Raw genomic sequence first — 21,805 nt, 5'->3', positions numbered from 1 at the left:
TCAAAGGCTGACCCTCCTCACTTAAAAAGAATAGCTCGGATACAGTGAGCCAGAAAATTAATTTTGTAGATGTTTGAGAACTGACTTGTTTAATAAGAAATGAGAAAATGGGAACTTTGCTTGGAAAGCCTTAAACACCAAATATTTGTTGACTCCAGTTCTACATTTGGCTTCTTAAATATGCCAAATTCTGGGAAACCCCCCCTTTCAGTAATTCCGAGAAGCTTCCCTTTGTAATAGAAAGACCATCTCAAAACTCTTCCAGCCAGTCTGTGATAGATTTAGAGAGCCATATGCCGATGGTTTCCAAAGCTGCTTGTCTTGTGTGGTGGGATGCTAGCATTTCAGAATGGCTTGTGATGTTTCAGAAAGTCATTTCTAGGTAAAGTTCTTTACTCTTCTCTCCAGTGACTGTAGTTCTTAATAACATCTCCAAAGGCTTAAGTGAGGAACAAGTCACTTTAATGTATAAATAAGGAACTATGGTTGTTTGAAAAAAAATCTAAAGTTTGTGTGAAAAGCGGTATGCTCAAACTGCCTTTGAGTATTCACAAACGATAGAACAGCAGCTTCAGTAAGGACAACAATAACTTACATCTTACCAGAATCAATTATTTATAAAAATGGTTCAATCGTTTTTCTTTTGCCTACAATTCATATTATTTTTTATTCCCACTCATTTTCTGTATTGTTTAATTTGTAATTTTTCTTTACCAATTTTTATTTTTCTGTAATATATAAAGAATGGGATATTGATTCATGGAGAAATAAAGCCATACTTCAAAATAAAACAAGAAAAACCTCTGTATTATTCTTCTGTTTATTTTTTTTTTTAGAGTGTCACTATAAATTACATTTTAAATTGCTGTGGTCTAAATTAAGACAACATCAGCTGGATTAAGCCCTGGCTGCAATTTCCGAGTGGTTAGACTTGTAAACTGTATTTGCAAGAGTTTAATTTTAGTCAGGATGTGGTTATTTTTAGACTCTCTTCTGTGTCACTAGGAAATGCAATGCCTGTCTTTCCATTGTTGTTTATCAGGAAGTGCTAGGGTACAGGCTATTAAAATATAGTTCACATACGAACACTGCCTCTCCTGGTAGATAAAAATTCAAAATAGTACAGGGAGGAAAATGTGCACACTAAAAACATGCCTATTTCTGAATTTCTACTATCATTTTAACCTCTTCTAAACTAAGCAACAGAACGGGTTGTTAGGGAATGCCAAAAATACAAGGTTTGGGTTCCCCCTGCTGGTGTGCATCCCAGGTTTACCTGGAATACAAGCTAGAAACAGCAGTGCTGGCCTCTTAAAGAGACCCGATGAAGGGAGGGGGAAGGGCACCATTTCTTTTTCCCTGAAAATGTCATATAAAAAAATAGGATAATTTAAAAATTGTAGTTTGTACATTAGGAAAAACGCATACTAATACTCCAGTGTTTGCTTTTAATAGTGTTGCCTCTGATAAGCTGCTTACATGCATTGCTTCTCAAGTGTGTTATGTTGTAACTAAGGGATAATAAACACCAATGGACCCATAAAAGGAGTTCAAGCCCCTGGAGAAAATTCAGAGCCAGCATTGTCATAGTAAATTAAAGAACTGGCATTCCAGCTGGCTAATTCCTGTTTTAGCATTTCAGAAAGTGACGTGGCATCCTGTGATTGTGTCTGTCCATTTAACATTGCTTCTTTTTAATTAGTCATATGTATGTTTAAGACAGTTCTTTATTTTCTCTTAGTAAATACCATGTGATATTAATGGCTCATTTTGAAAAAGAAAAATTTTAATTGACTCCTAAAAGTCACCTTCAAACTTGGTATTATGTTTACATTTTAAAAGCCTATTCAATCAAACTAAAATACCGTATTTTCCAATTGCCTTTCAGCAATGCCGTCAACCTTTTAAGCAATGTTCCAGTCTCTTGTTTGGATGTTCTCATTTGCCCATTAACCCATGGAGAAACACCTCAGGAGGCAGCGACTCTGGATGAACTGCCTGGTGATAAAACAACTGAGAAAGACACAGCTTTGAAAAGCAATACCATGGTATACAATGGCATGAATATGGAGGCTGTTCACGTGTTACTCAGTTTTATGGAGAAGAGAATTGACAAGGTAAGGCTGCTAGAGTAGAGACAGAACACATGCACAAGCTCACAACTAAGCTTGCTCTTTACACTTGGTGTGCTATATAATTGTCTTTTTAAAAGTATTTTATTATGATAAATTGGTAGAAATCAAATGAGTTTATGTAGAAAATTGTGTTTTTATACCAAATGTATAACTAGGGCCTGGAAACAAAGGAAAAAAACGAATAACTGCCCTGCTTAGCTACTTTGTGAGCATTAGGAGAACTAACTTACTCTGAAATGACATCTTCAGAAGTGTTTCCTTCAGAAGTTGTCTCTAGTGTATCACTCAGTTTCTCTGGTGAGTGTGTTGAAAGGCAGCTGTGTGGTTTCGATGGCTCTGGACACCAGCTAAGCTGGTGGAAACCCTAGAAAATGTAGGAAAAAACAGAAAAGACAAAGCCAGATAGTGAAATGGAGACAACTTATGGAAATACTATTTAAAGGAACTTTAAAATTTGCTTGTAAGCTTTGGTATTATAAGATGTATCATCCTCCTTTCCCCCTCCTTCCCCTCCAAAAAAAATGTCTTCATGTTCTCAGGAGGAGAGCCATACTTTTAGGAACTGGACTAATACGGCATGCATGGTTTTCTTTATAGGGAAGCAGCTATAGAGAGGGTCTAACTCCAGTTCTCAGCTTATTAACAGAGTGTTCCCGAGCCCATCGGAACATCCGAAAATTTCTCAAAGATCAGGTAATTGCTTACATCTTAAATTTAAAATTTCGTATATATGTTGTTAACTTAGAACTAATGAATTCTAACCGGAAACCTTTCAGCCAGGAATAAACGCCCTTGTGCACGTCATCACTCATCTGTCCTTTATCTAGCACATGTTCACTGAAGTCTGTTATGTGCTGCTGTTAAACAGCTTTGAGTATTCAGTGCCAGGAGTTCTTTATTCCCACAGGCTTTACCTTCTGGGAAATAACAAAAACAAGTGTAATAGCCGGGCATTGTGAGTGCTCTAAGAAGGGAAAGGAGAGGTGAGATGCAGGAGTGCCTCCTTGAAGAGATGACTGGTGGTGAGCAGGAGGCTGAGAAACAAAAAATGAATGTTGAAAGGAATCTGTCAGAAAGAAAAGGTTTAGAGTTCTCAGATGAGAAGCTTTGGTATGCTTCTGGGTACCCAGCAGCCAGTGTGCCTGAACAGAAGGCAGAAGGAAGAGATGATCAGTCCAGCAGAGTCCACAAGACAGTGACAAGGTTGAATCGTACTTTGGATTCTCTTTAAATAGCTGAGAAAACCCTGGAATCTTTTCAAAGGGCTTGGTAGGACCTTGTTTGAATGGTAGAACCATTCAAACAAATGGTTGAAAAATACTTCAAATGTTATGTGTGGAGAGAGTATAGTGGAGCATGAGTGGATGCTGCCCTATGACATAGACCAATCCTTGAACAGCTAACAAAGGGTGAGAAAGTATAGGAGTGGCCAGAGTTCATTGTTTGGGCTATGTCTTGAAAGTGCAGCTCACATGCTGTACTGATGGATTGGGGCACAACCTGAGAAGACATAATAAGCTGTGAACCTTTTGATTCTGTCTTAAACTTCGACAGTAATGAACTTCTTAAAATTTCAATGTCAAGCACCTTATTTTAGTTACCCTTAGTCGGTGCTTTTAGTTCAGCCTTGTCTCTTCCCATGGGGAATGTACCATTCTTTTCACTCCCTGGTGCCCTTACTTTTCTCTTGCCTAGACAAGCTCGTATGCAGTTCACGACTGTAGTCTCTGCTTTCCAGATAGCTTTAACTGCACTCTTCCTCAGTCTTCCCGTTTTGAAACAAACAAACAAATGGTTGAATAAATGTGGCCTGCTACTGAGCACTTGAACTGACTAGTCTCCTTAAATTTAAAACTACCAACAAGTAGCTTCCCAGCACATTCCAATATATTTTACAGCTCCTTTTTCTTCAAAAGGAGATGGAGCTCCATGTAGCTCATAGTGTTCTCTAACTCACTGTATAGCTACAGATGACCTCAAACTTCTGATCCTCATGCCACCACCTCCAAAGTGCTAGGATTACATTTGTGTACCACACCAAATTTATGCAGTGCTGGAGATCCATCCCAGGACTTGGTACATACTAGGCATGCCCTCTGTCAACAGAGTACATACATGCTTGCCCTCTGGTAGCACTTGGTGTAAGTTCCTACATCCTTGAAACACTTCCTTTGGATCTTGGGACACAGTAGAGACCTTTGCTGCTCATCTTCCAAATCCTGAATGTTTGCATGCCTAAGACAAGTGCATCTGTGTTATCTCTGTCCTCCCTTGTTATCACATCCCAATGTACTGACTCTGAACCCATCTATATGCTGATGATTCCCAGGCATGCATGCTAAAATACAACCTGAGCCAACCTCAGATTCCCTAGACAATCATGATGAACTGCTCATTTTTGAGTATTGGATATGTAGTGGTTTCCCTTTAGCATAGCCCTAATTAATACTGTAATTTCCCATCCTCCTTTCCTGATGGTCCCTCTTCCTTTCCAGGTCTTTACTGGCACCACCCTTTACTTCATTGGCCTTTTATACATAAATCAGAGTCTCTTTGACTACGATGATAACTAGGTAGACAACTTACTGTGTATCAAGCACAGAAACAGTGCTAATAAACGACATCAGAAAGCAGGAACTCTTAAAAACATGGTCCTGCTTCAGCCAGATAAATGAATGAGCTCTTCTTAGGTGTGAGTTTGATTACTTTAAAACACTCTACCTCGACTATAAGAACTTGGTGAAGAATAATAAATGAAAATATTTTATGGGGCTAGAAAGATGGCTCAGAGCAATGCTTGCTCTTCCAGAGGACTCAGGTTCAATTCTCAGCACCCATATTGTAGCTCACATCTGTTTGTACCTCCACTGGTAGGAGGTCTAGTGCCCTTTCTGCCTCCACAGCCATTGCATGCACATCTGTACAGACATACATTCAGGTAAAATACCCACACACATAAAACATAAAATAAATATTTTTCTTAAAAGAAACTTCATTTTCTGTGTTTTTACTTATTAATAGAAAAGCAAGGTCATGTATGAATCTGGGAAGGCTTAGAAACAGAAGGATGAGCAGAGTGGGAGGCAGCAAACATCTGCACAAAAATCTATCCAGTTATCCCCAGTTAGTATAGAATCATGCAGATTGTGTCATATGTGGAGAAATATTCCCCCCTCTCCCTCTCCCTCCCTCCCTTCCTCTGTCCCTCCCTCCCTCCCTCTTCCCCCCCTCAGATATAACCCTAGATAGCCTTGAACTTAATATGTAGAACAGACTGGTCTTGAACTCAGAGATCCATCTGTCTCTACCCCCCTAGTCCTGGTATTAAAGGTCTGCACCACCATGCCCAGCTTCTCTTTGAAAACGTAACTATTTGCCCTTGAAACTGAGTGTAATTGTGTATGCCTCTAGTCCTAGCAGAGACAGGAGAATTGCTCTTAGTTCAAGGCTAGATTACAGTATATAGAAAATTCAGGGCCAGTCTAGATTATACAGTTAGTTTGAGGACAGCCAAGAAGAAGAAGGAGGGAGAGGGGGAGGAGGAAGAGGAGGAGGAGGAGGAGGAGGAGGAGGACGAGGAGGAGAAGGAGGAGGAAGAAGAAGAAGAAGAAGAAGAAGAAGAAGAAGAAGAAGAAGAAGAAGAAGAAGAAGAAGAAGAAGAAGAAGAAACAAGGTCAAGGTTCAAAAACTAGCTGTATTTACTTTTTCTAATATGGACATTTAGAGAAACCTATTTGCTAGCCACATACTATATAGGTGCACAAGAGTATAAGACCCTCTGTCTCCTTGGGAAACACTGTAGTGTGGGTGAGGGCTTGAGACAGGACAGGTAAAAAGATAACTAAAGCTATAAGGTGTGTTCCTGTGAAGCATACTGCAGGGAAGTGGGCTTGTCTCAACATTTTTGGAGATCCAAGGTTGAGAGACCACATCTAGTGACAGCCTTCTCACTTCCATCCCCAAGGAGATGCAGACATCGCATGACACATTAATTGCACTGCATGTTGCTGGGACAAAAGTCCTGACAGAAGCAACTGAGGGAGAAAGAATCTATTCTGGCTCATGGTCCATCATAGTAAGGAAGGCATGGCAGAAATAGCAGCTTCTAGCTGTGCCATGAGGAACATGAAGCTATTTGTTCCTATCTCAGCAAACCAGGTAGCAGAGAAAGGGGAAGCCAGTATTCAGCTGATTTGTTCATACTCATTGTTCATGTCCTCACAGTGCAAAATAGTCACTCCATTTCCAAATAATTTTAACTCTTTCTAATATCCCTTGAAGGTACATAGTGGTAGCAACCTGAGCTACATAGTGAGACCCTGTCTCAAAACAATAACAGGTGGCTGAGGTCATGGCCCAGTGGGTAGGAACATTTGCTACATAACCAAATCCTTATTACCCACATAAACAAGTTGGGTATGGCCATGCATTGCCTGTAACCTCAAGCACTGTAGGGAGACATTGACAGGAGGATTGATGAGGATTGATTAAGGTAGGTCCAGGTACAGTGAGAGACTCTGCTTCAAGGGAATAAGGCAGAGAGTAATAAACAAGACACACAATGTCCTCTGGCCTCCATGTGTATGCCTACATGCATGTACACACACAATAGCAACAAAAAGAAACTTTTGAAAACTCAAGGCAAATTCCTTCTATCTGTAAAATAAAATGACTTTTTACTTTCCAGTGTGCAGTGGTAGCATAACCACCAGGCATATACTTCCATTCCAAAAGATAAGCAAACACAGGGAATTGGCTCAAAGCCCCAGGGAAGAGGGAGACACTAAAGTTGGGCATCTTAAACACTCTGCAGTTTCCTGCGGTTTTGCTGGCCATTGCCCAGATGACTATGTGCTAACATCCATAGCTTTCCTGAGCAAGGGTGACATGTTGCTAGTCTCCCTTTGTTTCTTGAGGCCCTGCTATAGCTCCACTTAAGCATCTCTACTATGCATCATCCCACCACTCATTGCAGGGTCTTGAGCCTGCAGCAGATTTGTTTCTGCTTGCCCTTGCCTGAAATTGTGGTTGATACCATCATGGTCTCATGAGTCTTATATTCTGCACACCTGCAGAAACAGCACCATGTAGATGGCAGAAAAGTCTGCTCTGATGTGAAGTCTGCTTCTGCCTGAGACAGTGATATCCTGAAAGGTCTATTGTCCTGTAGTGGAGGTGGGGAGTGACTTAGGAGATGTGGGAAGTGACGTCAAGGCTTTTATATAGACCTCATAATTAGCATTCTTGCCAATCTCAACAGTCTTTCAGTGTATATTCCTAAGCCATACCTTTAGTCACATATTTTATTCCTTCCTTGGGAAGGCTGCAGATTTTACAACTCTTTTATTCCATTTCCCTTTGTTTCCAACTCTTACTATAAATCTAACAATAGCCATAACACTAATATCATAACCCAAACATTTTGTCTTAAAATTTCTCCAGCCAAATAAACTAGTTCAGCACTCCTAATTCCAGCCTCTGCAATGTCTTAGGACATGGATTCATTATGGCTGGATTCTTTGTAACAGTGTAATAGTAATGGCTTTCTTTTTTTTTTCTATTTTCACATTCGATTCTCATTTCCATATAATACTCGTTTCCTGGTTTCTTCCTTTTCTGAGCCCTACCAGAAACTCCAATTAAACCATGTTCCTCCAAATTCTTCCAACCTCTTCTAGTCACCCACTTCCAAAGCTGCCTCTATTTCTAGGTAGAGTCATAGCAAACAACCGTACTTCTGGTACCAGTTTTCTGTGTCAGTCTGCTCATCATTACTATAGTGAAATACCTGGGACAGCCTAAATTTACAGAGAAGACAGATTTCTTTAACCTGGAGATTTAAGAGTAAGGCACTGGCATTGGTTTGGCTCTGGTAAGGACTGCATGGCATATGTCAGAAGCATGTATGCAAGGAAGAAGGGTCACATCTCAAAGCAAAAAGCCAGAATAAGCTCACTGTAGCTTATAACAGCTTGCTATCCTGCAAGCTCAAGGGTCTCAACAGAGTTACCTTAATCCTCTGGAAACAATTCCATGACCTAAGAACCTTGCAATTGCCTCAGCTTTTAAAGGTCAGCTCACCACCTCTTGTCACCACCACACTAGGGATCATGCTTTAACATATGAAACCATAGAGAATGCACAGAGAGTCCAGCACAAGTGTACAATACAGGGAGATAATGAATGTACTTACCTATCCCAGGACCCTCCCTTGCTACCATTGCTTACATATCTTCACTGCTGAGCCTGCCCACTTTTCTGAATGGTAACTCAAAAGCATAACTTTGTCTTCTCCTTTTTCTGTTCTTTGGCTATTGACCAAAATCCTGAGTGTATTTGTCCTGACGATCCCCACCCCTTCTACAACTGTTTACAGACTTCCGGTGCTGATTGTAACTCAAAGGCCATGACTTCCTTTCTCTCTTCCCCACCTTCCTCCTAGCAGCTGTCCTGTAGTTTTTCTTTGAAACGCTAATAAAATGGTCCTTGAACTTCAAAGAAAGGGAAGAAAGGGAGGAGGGAGAAGAAGGAAACAAACTTCTAAAGAGCATGCTCTGTAGATAGTGCTCAAGAAAGGCAGAACTTAATGTAGCACATGATCTCAGGGTGTGGCTCATTGGTGAGCGTGTGCTTGGCCACAAACTTAGTCTCTGGGGAAAATAACAGATAATTAGCTTTGACAATACTATAGTTGAAGTTATGTCTAAATAGTTACTGCATGAAATAGCAACTACTTTATTAAATCTAAGTCAGCCATACCCACAGGAATCTGGCCTTGGGTGCTCTGTTTGAGCAGTTACATATGAAAGCAATGGAAAGTACTGACCCAGGTTGTATTAGTCTATGGTCTTAAAGAAGAGATACTGTGGTGCAAAGAGAAACTGGATATAACTTAGCAAAAAATTGTTGAGGGATAATGTGAGGAGAGATGCATGTACCATTTGGTAGTGACCTGTAGCTACTAAGTTTAAGAAACCCAAGAAAGTAGCTAACAGATTTTTGCATGCCAATCTTTTGACTATAGATTGTGCACACTGGACATTAAGGAATCTACTGGAGGAATCACTGCTTAGAAATCACTCATCACATGTCTCATTCTTCTAGAAATAGGAAATAAACCTATGAGAATCAACTCAATCAAATAAGGATGTATTGTGCAATTACCTTATGCCTTATGTTAGCCCCACCTTTCTAGAGATATTTATATGTCTTATAAACATTTGGGTAGACTAATTGTCTAACATTTTCTCTCTATGTTTTAATTGTATTACCAAGCCCTGTACCTTCTGTTACACTCTATAGAAAAAGAGAGATGGAAGGGAACATTTAGTTATATAGATTAAATAAAGGCTACACGTATACAGTCTGAATAGGTGCACAGTAAATCATTCTTCAGCTTTGTAATGTGCTTCATTTCCTAGCACAAGGACTAATTCTTATATAGAAGGCTGTGGTTTGGGTGCAGTTTTTCCCTATAAAGACATTAGAAATTTGATGTCCCCCAGGGTGACAGAGGTGGGTGATGATGTGGAACCTTTAAGATGCATAGCCTCATGGAAAGTCCACAGGTCACTGGTGGCATTGCCTAAGTGGGGTTAAGACATTCCTTTGGGCCCCTTAGCTCTCACAAAATAAATTAGAATAGGCTGACCCTAAAATCCCCTGCCTCTGTGGCACCATCCTCCCATAGGCCCTCACCCGAAGTAGAACCTGTGGGTAGGATCACCCGATCTTGGATTTTGAAGCTCCCAAACTCTAAAGGTAAACTTAACATGCTTTGGGCCTTTTCTTACACTTGCAGAAATGGACCAATACACCATATAATGAAAATTACTTGTATTTATTAATTTCCCCTCTAAATCAACAAATACTTATTGGACACATAATATTCCAGGCACCGAGAAGAGACTAATAAAGAAAGGGGAAATTGTCCCTATTGAACTTACTTTTGAAGAAGATGATAGGATAAGCATTAAGGCTAAAAGAGAAGTGCTCAGAAAGACACACCTGGAGCATGAGTGCATGCTTCTAAGAGTCACAGGATGTACTTCCATGGAAAAAGGAGCACAGTCAGTATTTACTATGCCAGGGGTTGGGGGGAGACAGAGAGAAAGAGAGACAGAGAGGGAGGGAGACAGAGAGAGAAAGAGACACAGAGAGTGCTATTTAGAGAAAAATTCTTGGTGATGAGAGGTTAACTCTTACCCAAATGCTTGAGTCTAGAAGTGTTTCCGATTTATAATGTTTTGAGATTTTTCAGATATCTGCATGGATTATATATAGTAAGATATCTTTCAGTGGAACCCAACTGTAAATATGAAATTCTTTCATGTTCTGTATACACCTTATACCCAGAGCTTATCTTCACTTAACCCATCACATGAAGTTCATGTCCCTTGTCACATGGAATTTCCATTTATGGCATCATGTCAGTACTCAAAGGCTTCAGATTTTGGAGTTAGGAATATTCAACCTAAAATAGCCATTTTTATTATAAAATTAAACAACTAAAAGCATAAATCCATATTTTTTTATAAATCCATATTTTTAAGAATTAAATACTGAATATGCTGCTAGACTTAAAAGAATCAAGTCAGTATGGTTTGGGCTAATAGCAAAGTATGTGGAACAATGGGAAACCGTGAGCATTGGTGTGAATAGAATGTTGGTTCTTAGACATCGACTTTCTCTCCTCCCCCTTCACTCCTCTCTCTCATTGCCTTGAAACTGTCCAACTAGGCTAGGCTGTCTCCTGTCTCTATTCATCCACTCCCCTGCCCCACTCCCCTCTGCCTACCCCTCCATGCTAGGATTGCAAACCCACGCCACCACACCTGGATTTTTCCTATGGTTTTTGAGTATTGAACTCAGGTCCTTGTGCTTACACAGAAAGCTCCACTGGCTTTACCCCTCTGTTTGGTTTTGGAGATAGTCTTGCTATGTCTATGTAGCTCAAGCAGACTTTGAACTCTTAGCCTCCTCGCTCAGCCTTCCATACACTTGTGTGTGCTATCATGCCCAGCAAGAAAGAGAAACTTGATACAGACTTTTAAATTAATTTTGTGAGGCACTGCAGGTGTTGATATGGTGGGTGACACAGGGAAGACAGGGTTCTGAGGTCTGGTTGTTGTTAATGATGATGATAATGATAATGGTTAATTTCATTTTATTTGGAAGCTAACATTTATTTTTGTTACTTTAGTAACTCTAAGTGTAGTTTCTTCTAAGACTGACCAGTTGCATGGTACCCTTCTCACATACCCCAGGACCCTCAATTGATGATGGTTCTTTTGATTTATGCCATCAGGTTTTACCACCATTGAGGGATGTGACAAATCGACCTGAAGTTGGCTCAACTGTGAGAAATAAGCTGGTGCGCCTCATGACACATGTTGACCTTGGAGTCAAGCAAATTGCTGCTGAATTCCTTTTTGTCCTTTGCAAAGAGAGAGGTAGGTCAAACTCTCTTTGCCCTATATTTTGTATCTTTTGGAGGAAGTTTGAGAATCTCCTGTTGGTTGTAGTGTTTGATGCCCTCTAAGAGCTGCAGAGCTGATTGCTTACCTTTTATTATAGTGGCTGTGCAGATAACAGGCAGTAGTAATTAGACAACGTTGTTAAGTGCTCCCAAATTCCCAAACACACAGACATGTAAACTTTGCTTTGTGTGCACTTAACATAGACCTTATAGCATCTCGGGCTTGCAAATCATTGTAAGAGGTCTGCTCCTGTTAATGACCAGGTACAGTTTTCAGTCGGTTCTTCTTCCTCTTGAGATGGCAGTAAAAGTTTGGTTTCTTCACTGAGTTCTGCACTCTCTCTAGTCACAGAATGGTAATTTGTGATATACTGCATAGAAGTCCAAAAGTCTACTGTGGGGTGACTTTGCCCTTGTGATAACAGTGACATATTCTTGTTTATTAATATCTTTGTATAGAAATCACATCTAAGCAGATATGATCACTTTGCCTTTGTGATAACAGTAATGTATTCTTGTTTATTAATATCTTTATACAGAAATAACATCTAAGCAGATGCGATCACTTTTTTGAAGAACCCCCGTTTTTCAGTTCAGAGATGAAAAGCAGTCCTCAAAATTTTTATCCATTTGTTCATTTATTTACTTTTTTATGCTGGGAATTGAATTTTGGGTCTCATACATGCTAGGTAATTGCCCTACCACTGAGCTATACACCCAGTCCTCAAAATCTTAAATCTTCTGTATTCTTAAACCTCGTTTCTAATTTTTTAATTCAATCACTTAAATTCCTATAGGGATAGCACATTATTAGCAACGTAATTGAAATGTTATTATAATGTTGATGACAACAGGCGTCCTATGCCTAAAACCACTTAATCCCATAGGGACACTCTTTATGCTAATACTGCTTCAGTTTCATCTTCTTGAACTATTAACTTCTTCCATGGTTTGAAAGAACATTGCTTTGCATCTTGTAATCAGATAGTTCCTGTAGTTCTTATATGTGTTGTTAAAATACTGGCTGATTGTATATTTATCTTAGATAAAAAATGAGCTGTGTGGAGGCTGGGAAGATGAGTTGGTCAGTAAAGTGGTTGCAAAAGAATCTGAATTGGAATAGAGAGAGAGAGAAAGGGAGGCAGGGAAGAAAGGGAGGAAGGCAGGCAGGAGGAAGGGAGGGAGGGAGGGAGGAAGGAAGGAAGAAAGGAAGGAAGGAAGGAAGGAAGGAAGGAAGGAAGGAAGGAAAGAAGGAAAGAAGAAAAGGAAAGAAGGAAGGAAAAAAAAGAAGGAAGGAAGGCAACAAACCAAGCTTGGTGGCACACATTTATAATTCCAGTGGAGAAGCAGAGACAGAAGGGTCCCTTGGAGAAGGATTCTTGCAGCTTGTTGGACACACAGTTCAGCTTGATTTTCAGACTTCAGGACAGTGAGAGACCCTGCCTCAAAAGACAGTGAACAGCATCCCAGAGGAATGACACGTGAAGGTGCCTTCTAGCTTCCACATGCTCATGCACACACATTTGTGCCTGTTTTTAAAAGTGTGTGTGTGTGTGTGTGTTGCTTGGAGAACAGGGCTGGAGGGGCAAGGGGCTGCAGAGGCAGGAGAGGAGGCACTGATGGATAGCTACAACTCGATGCTGCCATTAAGGAACTGTAAACTATCAAATAACTTTCTTTTTTATTATTGAAAATAAAGTCTTCTCTCTTACAATACATCCCGACCAGGTTTTCCCTTTTTCCCCTCCTCCCTTCTCCCCCAGATTCACTCCCACCCCCATCTCCCATCAAAAAAGAGCAGGCTCTGAAGAGACAGCAACAAAACAGGACAAAACAAAATAAAGCAAGGCAGAAGCACCCTCACACTGAAACTGGACAAGACAACCCAACAAGAGGAAGAGCCCCAAGAGCAGGCAAGAGTCAGAGACACACCAGCTTCCACAGTTAGGAGTCTCACAAAACCTAGGCTAACAGCTACAACATATGCACAGGACCTGATGCAGACCCCTGCAGACCCTGTGCTTCTTGCTTCAGGCTGTGAGCCATGTGAGCCCTGCTTAGTTGATTCAGCAGGCTGTGTTATCCTGGTGTTTCCCATCCCCTCTGACTTCTACAATCTTTCCATCCCCCTTTCTATGGGATGCCTTGAGTAGCAATGGAAGGGACCTGATGGAGACTCCTAATTGAGACTCTGTTTGCATAATGTCTGGCTGTGGGTCTCTGCATCTGCTCCCATCTGCTGCCAGAGGAAGCCTCTCTGATGATGACTGGACAATGCACTGATCTAGAAGTATAGCAGAATGTCATTAGGAGGCATTTTATTGATTTTATGTTTGGTTCTACCCTAGCTAGGTCTCTTGGTTCATCCAGTCTCCGGTACCTAGCCATCACTTTGTTGAACATGGGCTCCCTCTCATAGAGTGGGCCTCAGTTAAATCAGATATTGGTTGGTCACTCCCACAAGTTCTGCAGCACCATTGCTCCATTACATCTTGCAGTCAGGACAGATGGTTGGTCAAAGACTAGTTTGGTGTCCAGGTTTCTCTTTCTGTAGCCTGAAGAGTACCTTCCTGCACCAAATAGACTTTTTGATGTGAAGGTTCCATACAGGCACTAGCTCAACCTCTCTGTGTTCAGTGCGCTGTGTGGATGTTGTCCTTGGCAATGGGGCTCCCACTGTCAGTTTGTGAAGAATGACCCTCTATTAGGGCATCAACCTGGGTTCTGGGGTCTCCATGGTAGCCCCTTGGTTAACAGCTCAACCAAATATAACCCAGTCCTGCCACTGGAAGCCTTGCCTGGTTACAATAGATGGCCAGTTCAGACTTCACATCCTCCATTACTAGGAGTCCTTACTAGGTCATCTCATAGATTCCAGGAAGTTTCCACTGCACTGGGTTTCCATACAACCCTCCAGATACCCCTCCCCCAATTCCAGCTGTCTCTTCCCCACAGGTCTTTATTCATTTCCTTTAACTTATTTTCCTGGTCTCCTTTAAGGGAGTTATTCATTTCCTCCAGTTGTTTGTGTTTTCCTGGCTTTTTAAAAGGGATTTGTTAATTTCCTCTTTAAGGACCTCTGTCATTTTATATAGTTTGTTTTACCCCCCCCCTTTTTTGTGCTTTAGCTGTATTAGAATATCGAGAGCCTGCTGTGGTAGGCTAGTAGGACTCTAGTAGGGACATATTACCCTAGCTGTTATTAATTGTGTTCTTATGCTGGCATCTAGGCATCTTGGTTTGGAGTGATTATAGGTCTAGGTACTGATTTCTGGATTTGCCTTTGTTGGGTGTATGTTTTGTTCCTTGATTCCTGTTTGCTCTCTGAATTTTCAGAGTGTTGGTCCACCCAGCTGGTGTGTTCACAGGGAATGCCTGCTGGTGTTGGAGGTGGGGGTGGCAGCAACAAGTTAGGAGAGGGAGAGATGAGGGGGTGGTCTGTAGGAATCACAGGAGATGTGGGTGGGAGGCATAGCTGGTGATCTGTTGCAGTGCTAGTGATGAGCCTTAGGGATTGGGTCTGGGAGAACAGAGAGTGGAGAATGTCTGTTTTGCAGGTGAGATAACTTTCAAACAGTCAGAGTAGCTGAAATTTCTACACTTAGTAAAGCCAAGTTGAATGTGAAGTGCTGTGATCTGTGTTCAAACCACAAAGAGCAACAGTTGGAAGCAAGATACAAAGGGTAAAGCCCTAGGAGAGACTAGGCATTGAAGGAACACCCAGTTGTCTTAAATAGCCATCTGTGCCAGGCCAGCTCACTTCTCCAGCCAGCAGGAGCCAAAATGCTAACTGGGTCATGCCACCAACTTGTGTTGAACTGTGACAAAACTAAAATTTTATTATCTTCCATGAAGTCAGTGCTTTCTGGAAATCACCCTAAGCAAAAAACAAACAAACAAACAAAAAAGCTAAATTGAGAAAAACAAACACTGCTCATATGTGAAGTTTAAATGAGAGAATGTGAATCATAAATGTAGAAGGGAGAACAAGAGCTTGGAGTATCTGGGTAATGAGATGCATGAAAGCAGGAGGGAAGGCTGTCTATCAGGGAAAGAGGAAACCAGGAAGAAGGCAAATGGGTTAGAGGAAGTGGGTAAATAGGAACCAACTGTAATGACATATGTGTGTGAAAATACCATAGAAAACCTTCTCACCTTGCATGCTAACATATTAATAACAATTTTCTAAAAATAATAATTTTAAAACTACTTTCAGACTCCTTAAAAATAGCCTACATAGCTATCTTAACCAAAAGAAAGTGATTTCTGAAATAACGCAGTACTTCCAGTATATGGTAGGCACTGTGGTAGGGCTGAATTACAACAGTAAATTCAGCTTGAACCCTTTGGCCTATAGCTCACACGCACAATTCTCTTGTGCTTCCATCCTAGTGTCAGGGCCATAGGCATCTCTCTAGCTTGTTGTTAACTTGACTCTTTACTGTTCATATTTTTCTTCCTGTCTTCTCAGAGGCCTTCCTCTATGAGTTGTTCCTCTCTATTGTTTGGTTTAATTTTTTTAAGCTCTCCTTGTTTGTTCCTCCACTAGTCAATAGCCTTCCCCATCTTGGCATCTTGGAAGACTGATTGCTTTCTTTTTTCCAGGACCCTCTCTACCCAGAGAGACCTCACCTTGCCTCTAGTCAGCCATTTCCTTCTCAATTCCAGTAATAGTAGAACATGCTTCTCACTGCTACCCTAATCACTGAAAATACTCTCAGCAAGCTCAGCAGTTCTTAATTATCTGAAGCAATGACTTTTTTCATCTGTATCCTACCGTGGCTTTCATAATAGTTGACGCTTGACTGTTCTGAATATGTGTGTACTAGGGCAGTCGTAGATATTCTTTGACAACTGTTCTTTGCAGTCCTGCTTGCCAATAATTATCCTGGTTCCACACTGAGCTCTCTGTAGTCATCCTCTGAACCCCATCCTCTCTATCTGTGCCTTCTACTTCAGGATGAACCCTCATGTATAGCCACCTACATACCAGACATCTGCACCTGAGAACTCACAGCTCCCTCCATCTCCTGTCTGAAAGTAAATGCATTGTCTCCAGTGGCCATGCCCCTTCACCTTTCTGTGTCCTTTGCTCACTTCTTCTGTAAAGGAACCATTATCTATAGTACCCTACCCACTTTCTCAATATGTAAAACTAATTATACCTTACAGACTATTTCCTAAATACCATTTTTATTTGTTTCCTGTTCTGTTCCCACACCACTTCTTGTTAAATATCTTTAAAATCATTTTTTTAAATATTAAAATAGCCAGATCTCCTGTTTCTTCTAATTGGATTTTTTTTTGTTGTTTGTCTTCCAGGTTTGTTATGTCAGAGGGTTTGTTATAAATGACACAAACTTGTCATTGCCTCCTTGTAAATTATTAGTGATGTCTCATCACTTGCCTGATGAAATCCAAATTTTGTTCCCCCCCTCTTGCCTCTGTAATGTTTTCCTTCTGCTAATGTGCTACCTTTCCTATTTATACATGCTGATGCTTTAGTGTTGTCTGGGATGCCCTTCCCCTTGTTGTCAGCATGCTAAGCTTTGTCTTTGAAAACCAGCGTGGACATCATTTCTGAAGAATTCTCTGGCCATCCAGGAAAAGTTGATCATTCTCCATTGTGCCTTTTTTACTTATTTGTCTTCTTTTCGAGCTTTTACACTTTTAACTCCATCGGGCTTGCATTCCCAACATCAAGTTTCATTAGGTTGGAGACCTTACATCTTACAGATAGTAATTGTCCCATAAATGTTAAATAAAAGAACAAAAATTGTGCTCCCTATAAATTCAGTCTAGTGGGTGTGCTATCTTGTGTATTTCCCCATAGTGATGAGTAACTTCCTAAAGAGATTGGGCTTGCTACAGTGGCAGCCTAGAGGAACGATTTTGTATACGAGTCAGAGGAATGGAAAGTAATTACAGAAAAAGACATTTCAGAATCTGAGGTGTGTACAGCATAAAGACAGCCTTAGAAAAGAAAGCAGAAGCTACAGGACCTGTGGTTGGGGGTTCAAGCCTTCAGGGGAAGCAGGAGAGGTCCCCTCCAGGAAGGTAACACAGTCATGTTGGTGTTGAACAACGTGTCTGTGTCTTGGGCAGCTGGTAGAAATGGAAAGGGAGGACAGGGAACTGGAAGAATACTAGTTACGGTTTCTGCCTGCATGGATTTCTGGGATCTGCGGAGTTGGACTGGATGAAAACTTTGCCTGAGAAGGGACAGTGGTCTCTGGGTGTGCTTCCCTCTCAGTATAAGGGTGGAAACTCTGCTTTGTGGTAAAATGATAGAACTCACATCTGGATAGGCTTCCAACACAACATCTGCTTGCTGAGATTTGGTTGATTTCATCATTGTCTTCATGGAATAACAAAGACAGCTATTGTGACAAAGAACAAGTATCCTGTGTGCCCATCTCTGTAGCAGCACTAGAAAACCCTTCCTTCCTTAGCAAGCCAAGCTCAGTCTGTTTCCTCTTTTCCTTTCACAGTGTCAAACAGGAATTCTCAGGTCCACTTTAGCACTACAGGAGCAGGTACCTAAAGGCTCCTCCATTCTCCATCCCTCCTCTCTGCTAGGATTCTGTATTCTGTTTTCCTCCTTCCTTTGCTCCCCATTTTTAGTTATTTAAAATCTTAACAAGATTTCATTTAACTTTATTTATTTTGGAGGCAATAATATGTCTTAAATCATTTCTGTAACCCCATTTCTCATAGAATTGGCATATTGTTCCAGTAAAAGAGCAGTAAACATTGTTTTTATTAAAATAACAGGGACCACTGTTATTAACTAGCTTCCAGACAGATTTCTGCATAGAAAGAAAGCAGTTACTAGTGTTGTTTTCACTTCTCTTTAAACTCTTCTGGCTTTCCGTAGCCTTTGGGATTTTAGACTATTTTAATTTGGGGCCATTTTGTGTCATTCTTTTTTAAAAAATTATTTTATTTTATTTCTATGGGCATTTTGCCTACATGAATGTGTGTGTGCCACTGTCATGACTGGTACCTATAGAGGCCAGAAGAGAGCAATGGATCCTTTAGAACTGGAGTTACAGTTTGGAACTGCCATCTGGGGCATTATCATAACTGCATGAGACATAAGTGCATGTAAACCACACACACACATACTGTGCATACATACATATATATACACATATATACATACATGCATACATGTAAGTAAGCTTATAACATGTTTCTCTATGGTTTTTTCAAACATTCTTAGTTTTACTTGTCTCCCCTTCCTCCTCCTGTATGATCCTCCATCCCCAGCTGAAGTTCACATACATTCTTCCCCTTCCTCCTCCTTAGCCCCTATCTGTGCTTCTATTAATTTTTTCAGCAGTGTTCTTTTTGTGTGTGTGTATGTGTGTGTTTTGTTCTTTTGTTGTTGGTTTTTGGGGGGGTGCTCTTTTTTTTTTTTTTTTTTTGGTTTTTCGAGACAGGATTTCTCTGTAGCTTTGGAGCCTATCCTGGAACTAGCTCTGTAGACCAGGCTGGCTTCAAACTCACAGAGCTCCGCCTGCCTCTGCCTCCTGAGTACTGGGATTACAGGTGTGTGCCTCCAACGCCCAGCCCCAGCAGTGGTTTTTGAGGTGAATGGTATGAGTTTTCAACTGTTGGTTTTAGCATGGATAAATAAATAAATTTTGTTTTCTACAGTTGACCTTAGGATGTCATTTTATGAACATTATACTCAAAGCCTTGAGTAAAACTTAACAGTTTTTATTCTTGTTATATACATAATTGTGTGCCTTGAAATTGTAGCTGAAGAAATGAAGTACCCCTATAAAGTTGCCAGTAATTGTTCAGTATACTCCTTAAAAGTTTATCACACACACACACTCACGCACACTCACACACTCACGCACACTCAGACACTTCAACATGTGCCTCTGCAGTGCGAGGTTCTAGGGTGTTGCTACCGGTTCCCAGTGTCTCAGACGTGTGTGTGTGTGTGTGTGTGTGTGTGTGTGTGTGTGTAAGGGAGAGGAGAGGGAGAGATCTAACATCATCAATTTACATAGTATTCACCCAAGTTAAGAGAAGGAGAGCTTACTTCTGCCACATATTTTTCTGGGTACTAATGTGTGAGGCAGATGCTCTTACTCCAGTTCTACAGGTCAGAAAGCTGGGATAGAGCTGCAAAACATTTTACCCAAGTTCTGCCAGCTAGTGATAGTGGTCAGAATGAAATCTAGCCTATGTCTATATGTTGCTGCTAACTGTGTGTGTGCACACGTGTGTGTGTGTGTGTGTGTGTGTGTGTGTGTGTGTGTGTGTGTGTGTAGGTGCACACTCCTGTGTACATATGGGCCCATATTTGATATTGGGTGTCTTCTTCAATTTCTCTCTATTTGTTGAAGCAGCCCATCAATTGAACCTGGAACTTGCTAGTACCTAGGAAATATGTCTCTGTCTTGCAAGTACCTGTTCCGCTTTTACAGGGCTTCTGGGGATCTGGACTCTGGTCTCTGGACCTCACACCTGTGTCACAAGCACTTTTTTCATTGCACCATCTCCTCAGCCTGCCCTGCCCTGCCCTGCCCTGCTAAGTGATATATTAGCCTTTCCAATTTGCTAATGTCCTTAGGTGTTAATATTTCTTATATATTTTCCTTTGTATCTCTTTAAGGATTAAAAAAACTTTAAGGTTGTTCATGCCACACATGCAGAACCTCAATCTGACCTTCATTGTCTTTAGCTTTGTTTTTAATAAGATTAGAGATCAGAAAGTTGATGCATAACTCTTACCAACAGGGACAGAGAGTAATCTCAGAATCCCTGCTATCTAACAACGGGTCTTAGACTTCATAGCAAGTAGGAGTGTTTGTAGGTAGTTCAGCCTAACCACTCTATGTTTAAAGGCCTCTTAAGGGTTCCTGCCATGGCAGGTAGCCCCAACTTCTCTATGCTGCAAAGTGGGTGGTGATGGTAAGTACCATAGGACCCCTGTCTAAAACCGTGTTGTGTTTTTGCAGTGGATAGCCTACTGAAATACACTGGCTATGGAAATGCTGCAGGACTGTTGGCGGCCAGGGGCCTCTTGGCTGGAGGAAGAGGAGATAATTGGTACTCAGAGGATGAGGACACGGACACTGAAGAATACAAAAACGCAAAACCAAAGTATAGTACCAAGCTTCTGTTTATCTAAGTAGCTGTGTCTTTCAGTTAGCGGTTTGTCTTCCACTTTGGCTTTCATTTTCCAGTGCTTTCTCCTGTGAATTTGTAAATTTTCCATCTACTGGTCATATAGTTAGTGACTTCAGCTGATTGAAGGATAGTATTTTATGAAATATGCTGCATGATTCTTTCAACGAGGTCATTACCCTCTGGGTCAGTAAAAGTGCTAGCAATTGTAGATGTTGATCATCAGTTTAAAAGAGCATTATGAGACTGTTTGCCTACATGAGACTTTCTAATGTACAGCTAACATACATGCATACATAATATAACATACAGCTAATAACATCAAGTATTAAAGTTGGTTATTTGATGACTCCATCATTCTCACCCTTACAAGTCAAAAAATATTGCAGCAAGGCACATAGCTGCAAAAGAAAAGAAGCTTGCTCTTCACTGAACAGTCATCAAACACACACTTAGGAGCTTGACTGTTAGCAGGCGTCTCAGTGTCTGGCGGGGACAAACCTGAAACTCGGGGACATCACTTAAGTCAGTATGTGCAATTAAAGATGGTCTCCTTTTCTTAAACTGCCACCTCTCTTCCTTTCCTCCTCCTTCCTTCTGTTCTTCCCTGTCCTTCTCGTCCTCTTCAACTCTCATCCTTAGTTCCCACTTCCTAGCAGTCACTTGAGCTGAGTTTTGGTGGGCTCCATGACTGGATGTTAGTAAGGCACCTTCATTTTAAGCATTGTCAGTGACAGTGGCGTACTATTTTCTATGGCTTTTCTTCCAGAGAATGATGGGGTCATAAGTAGGTAACCAAGAATAGAACATCACAGTCTGTAAAATCAAGTGTAGATTGTGTTCTGTTGACAGGATAATATTAAATTGCCATAAAGTGTAAAAAAAAAAATAATAATTCACCCGTCTCTAATCAAGCAGAAACAACATGGCCTATTTTTTGACAAATCATGTTTGAGCACGTGTGTTATTTTTGGCATCCTACTACTCTGAGCTTCAGAAGGACCTTACAGAATGTTACCTAAGAAACAAAGACCTTGGTTGG

The 21,805-nt window shown here is 40.9% G+C and overlaps 1 protein-coding gene across 9 annotated transcripts in view; it reads left to right on the top strand.

Moving 5' to 3' along the window:
• Positions 1–21,805, top strand: part of Ric8b (RIC8 guanine nucleotide exchange factor B) — a 96,920-nt gene that overhangs the window by 50,902 nt on the left and 24,213 nt on the right. For all 9 annotated transcript variants that reach the window (XR_004771688.1, XR_004771687.1, XR_004771686.1 and 6 more), the window contains 4 exons: positions 1,889–2,117; positions 2,733–2,828; positions 11,443–11,587; positions 20,595–20,739. Coding sequence is in view for 5 of the 9 variants with exons in the window: in XM_027392500.2 (XP_027248301.1) it covers positions 1,889–2,117; positions 2,733–2,828; positions 11,443–11,587; positions 20,595–20,739 (615 nt within the window). In the remaining 4 variants the exon portion in view is untranslated. The remainder of the gene's footprint in view (positions 1–1,888; positions 2,118–2,732; positions 2,829–11,442; positions 11,588–20,594; positions 20,740–21,805) is intronic.

The sequence above is a fragment of the Cricetulus griseus genome, assembly GCF_003668045.3.
Source record: "Cricetulus griseus strain 17A/GY chromosome 1 unlocalized genomic scaffold, alternate assembly CriGri-PICRH-1.0 chr1_0, whole genome shotgun sequence".
In the NCBI taxonomy this organism is placed as follows: domain Eukaryota; kingdom Metazoa; phylum Chordata; class Mammalia; order Rodentia; family Cricetidae; genus Cricetulus; species Cricetulus griseus.
Note: the sequence above shows the minus strand (reverse complement) of the source record. Positions and strands in the feature narration are given on the sequence as shown.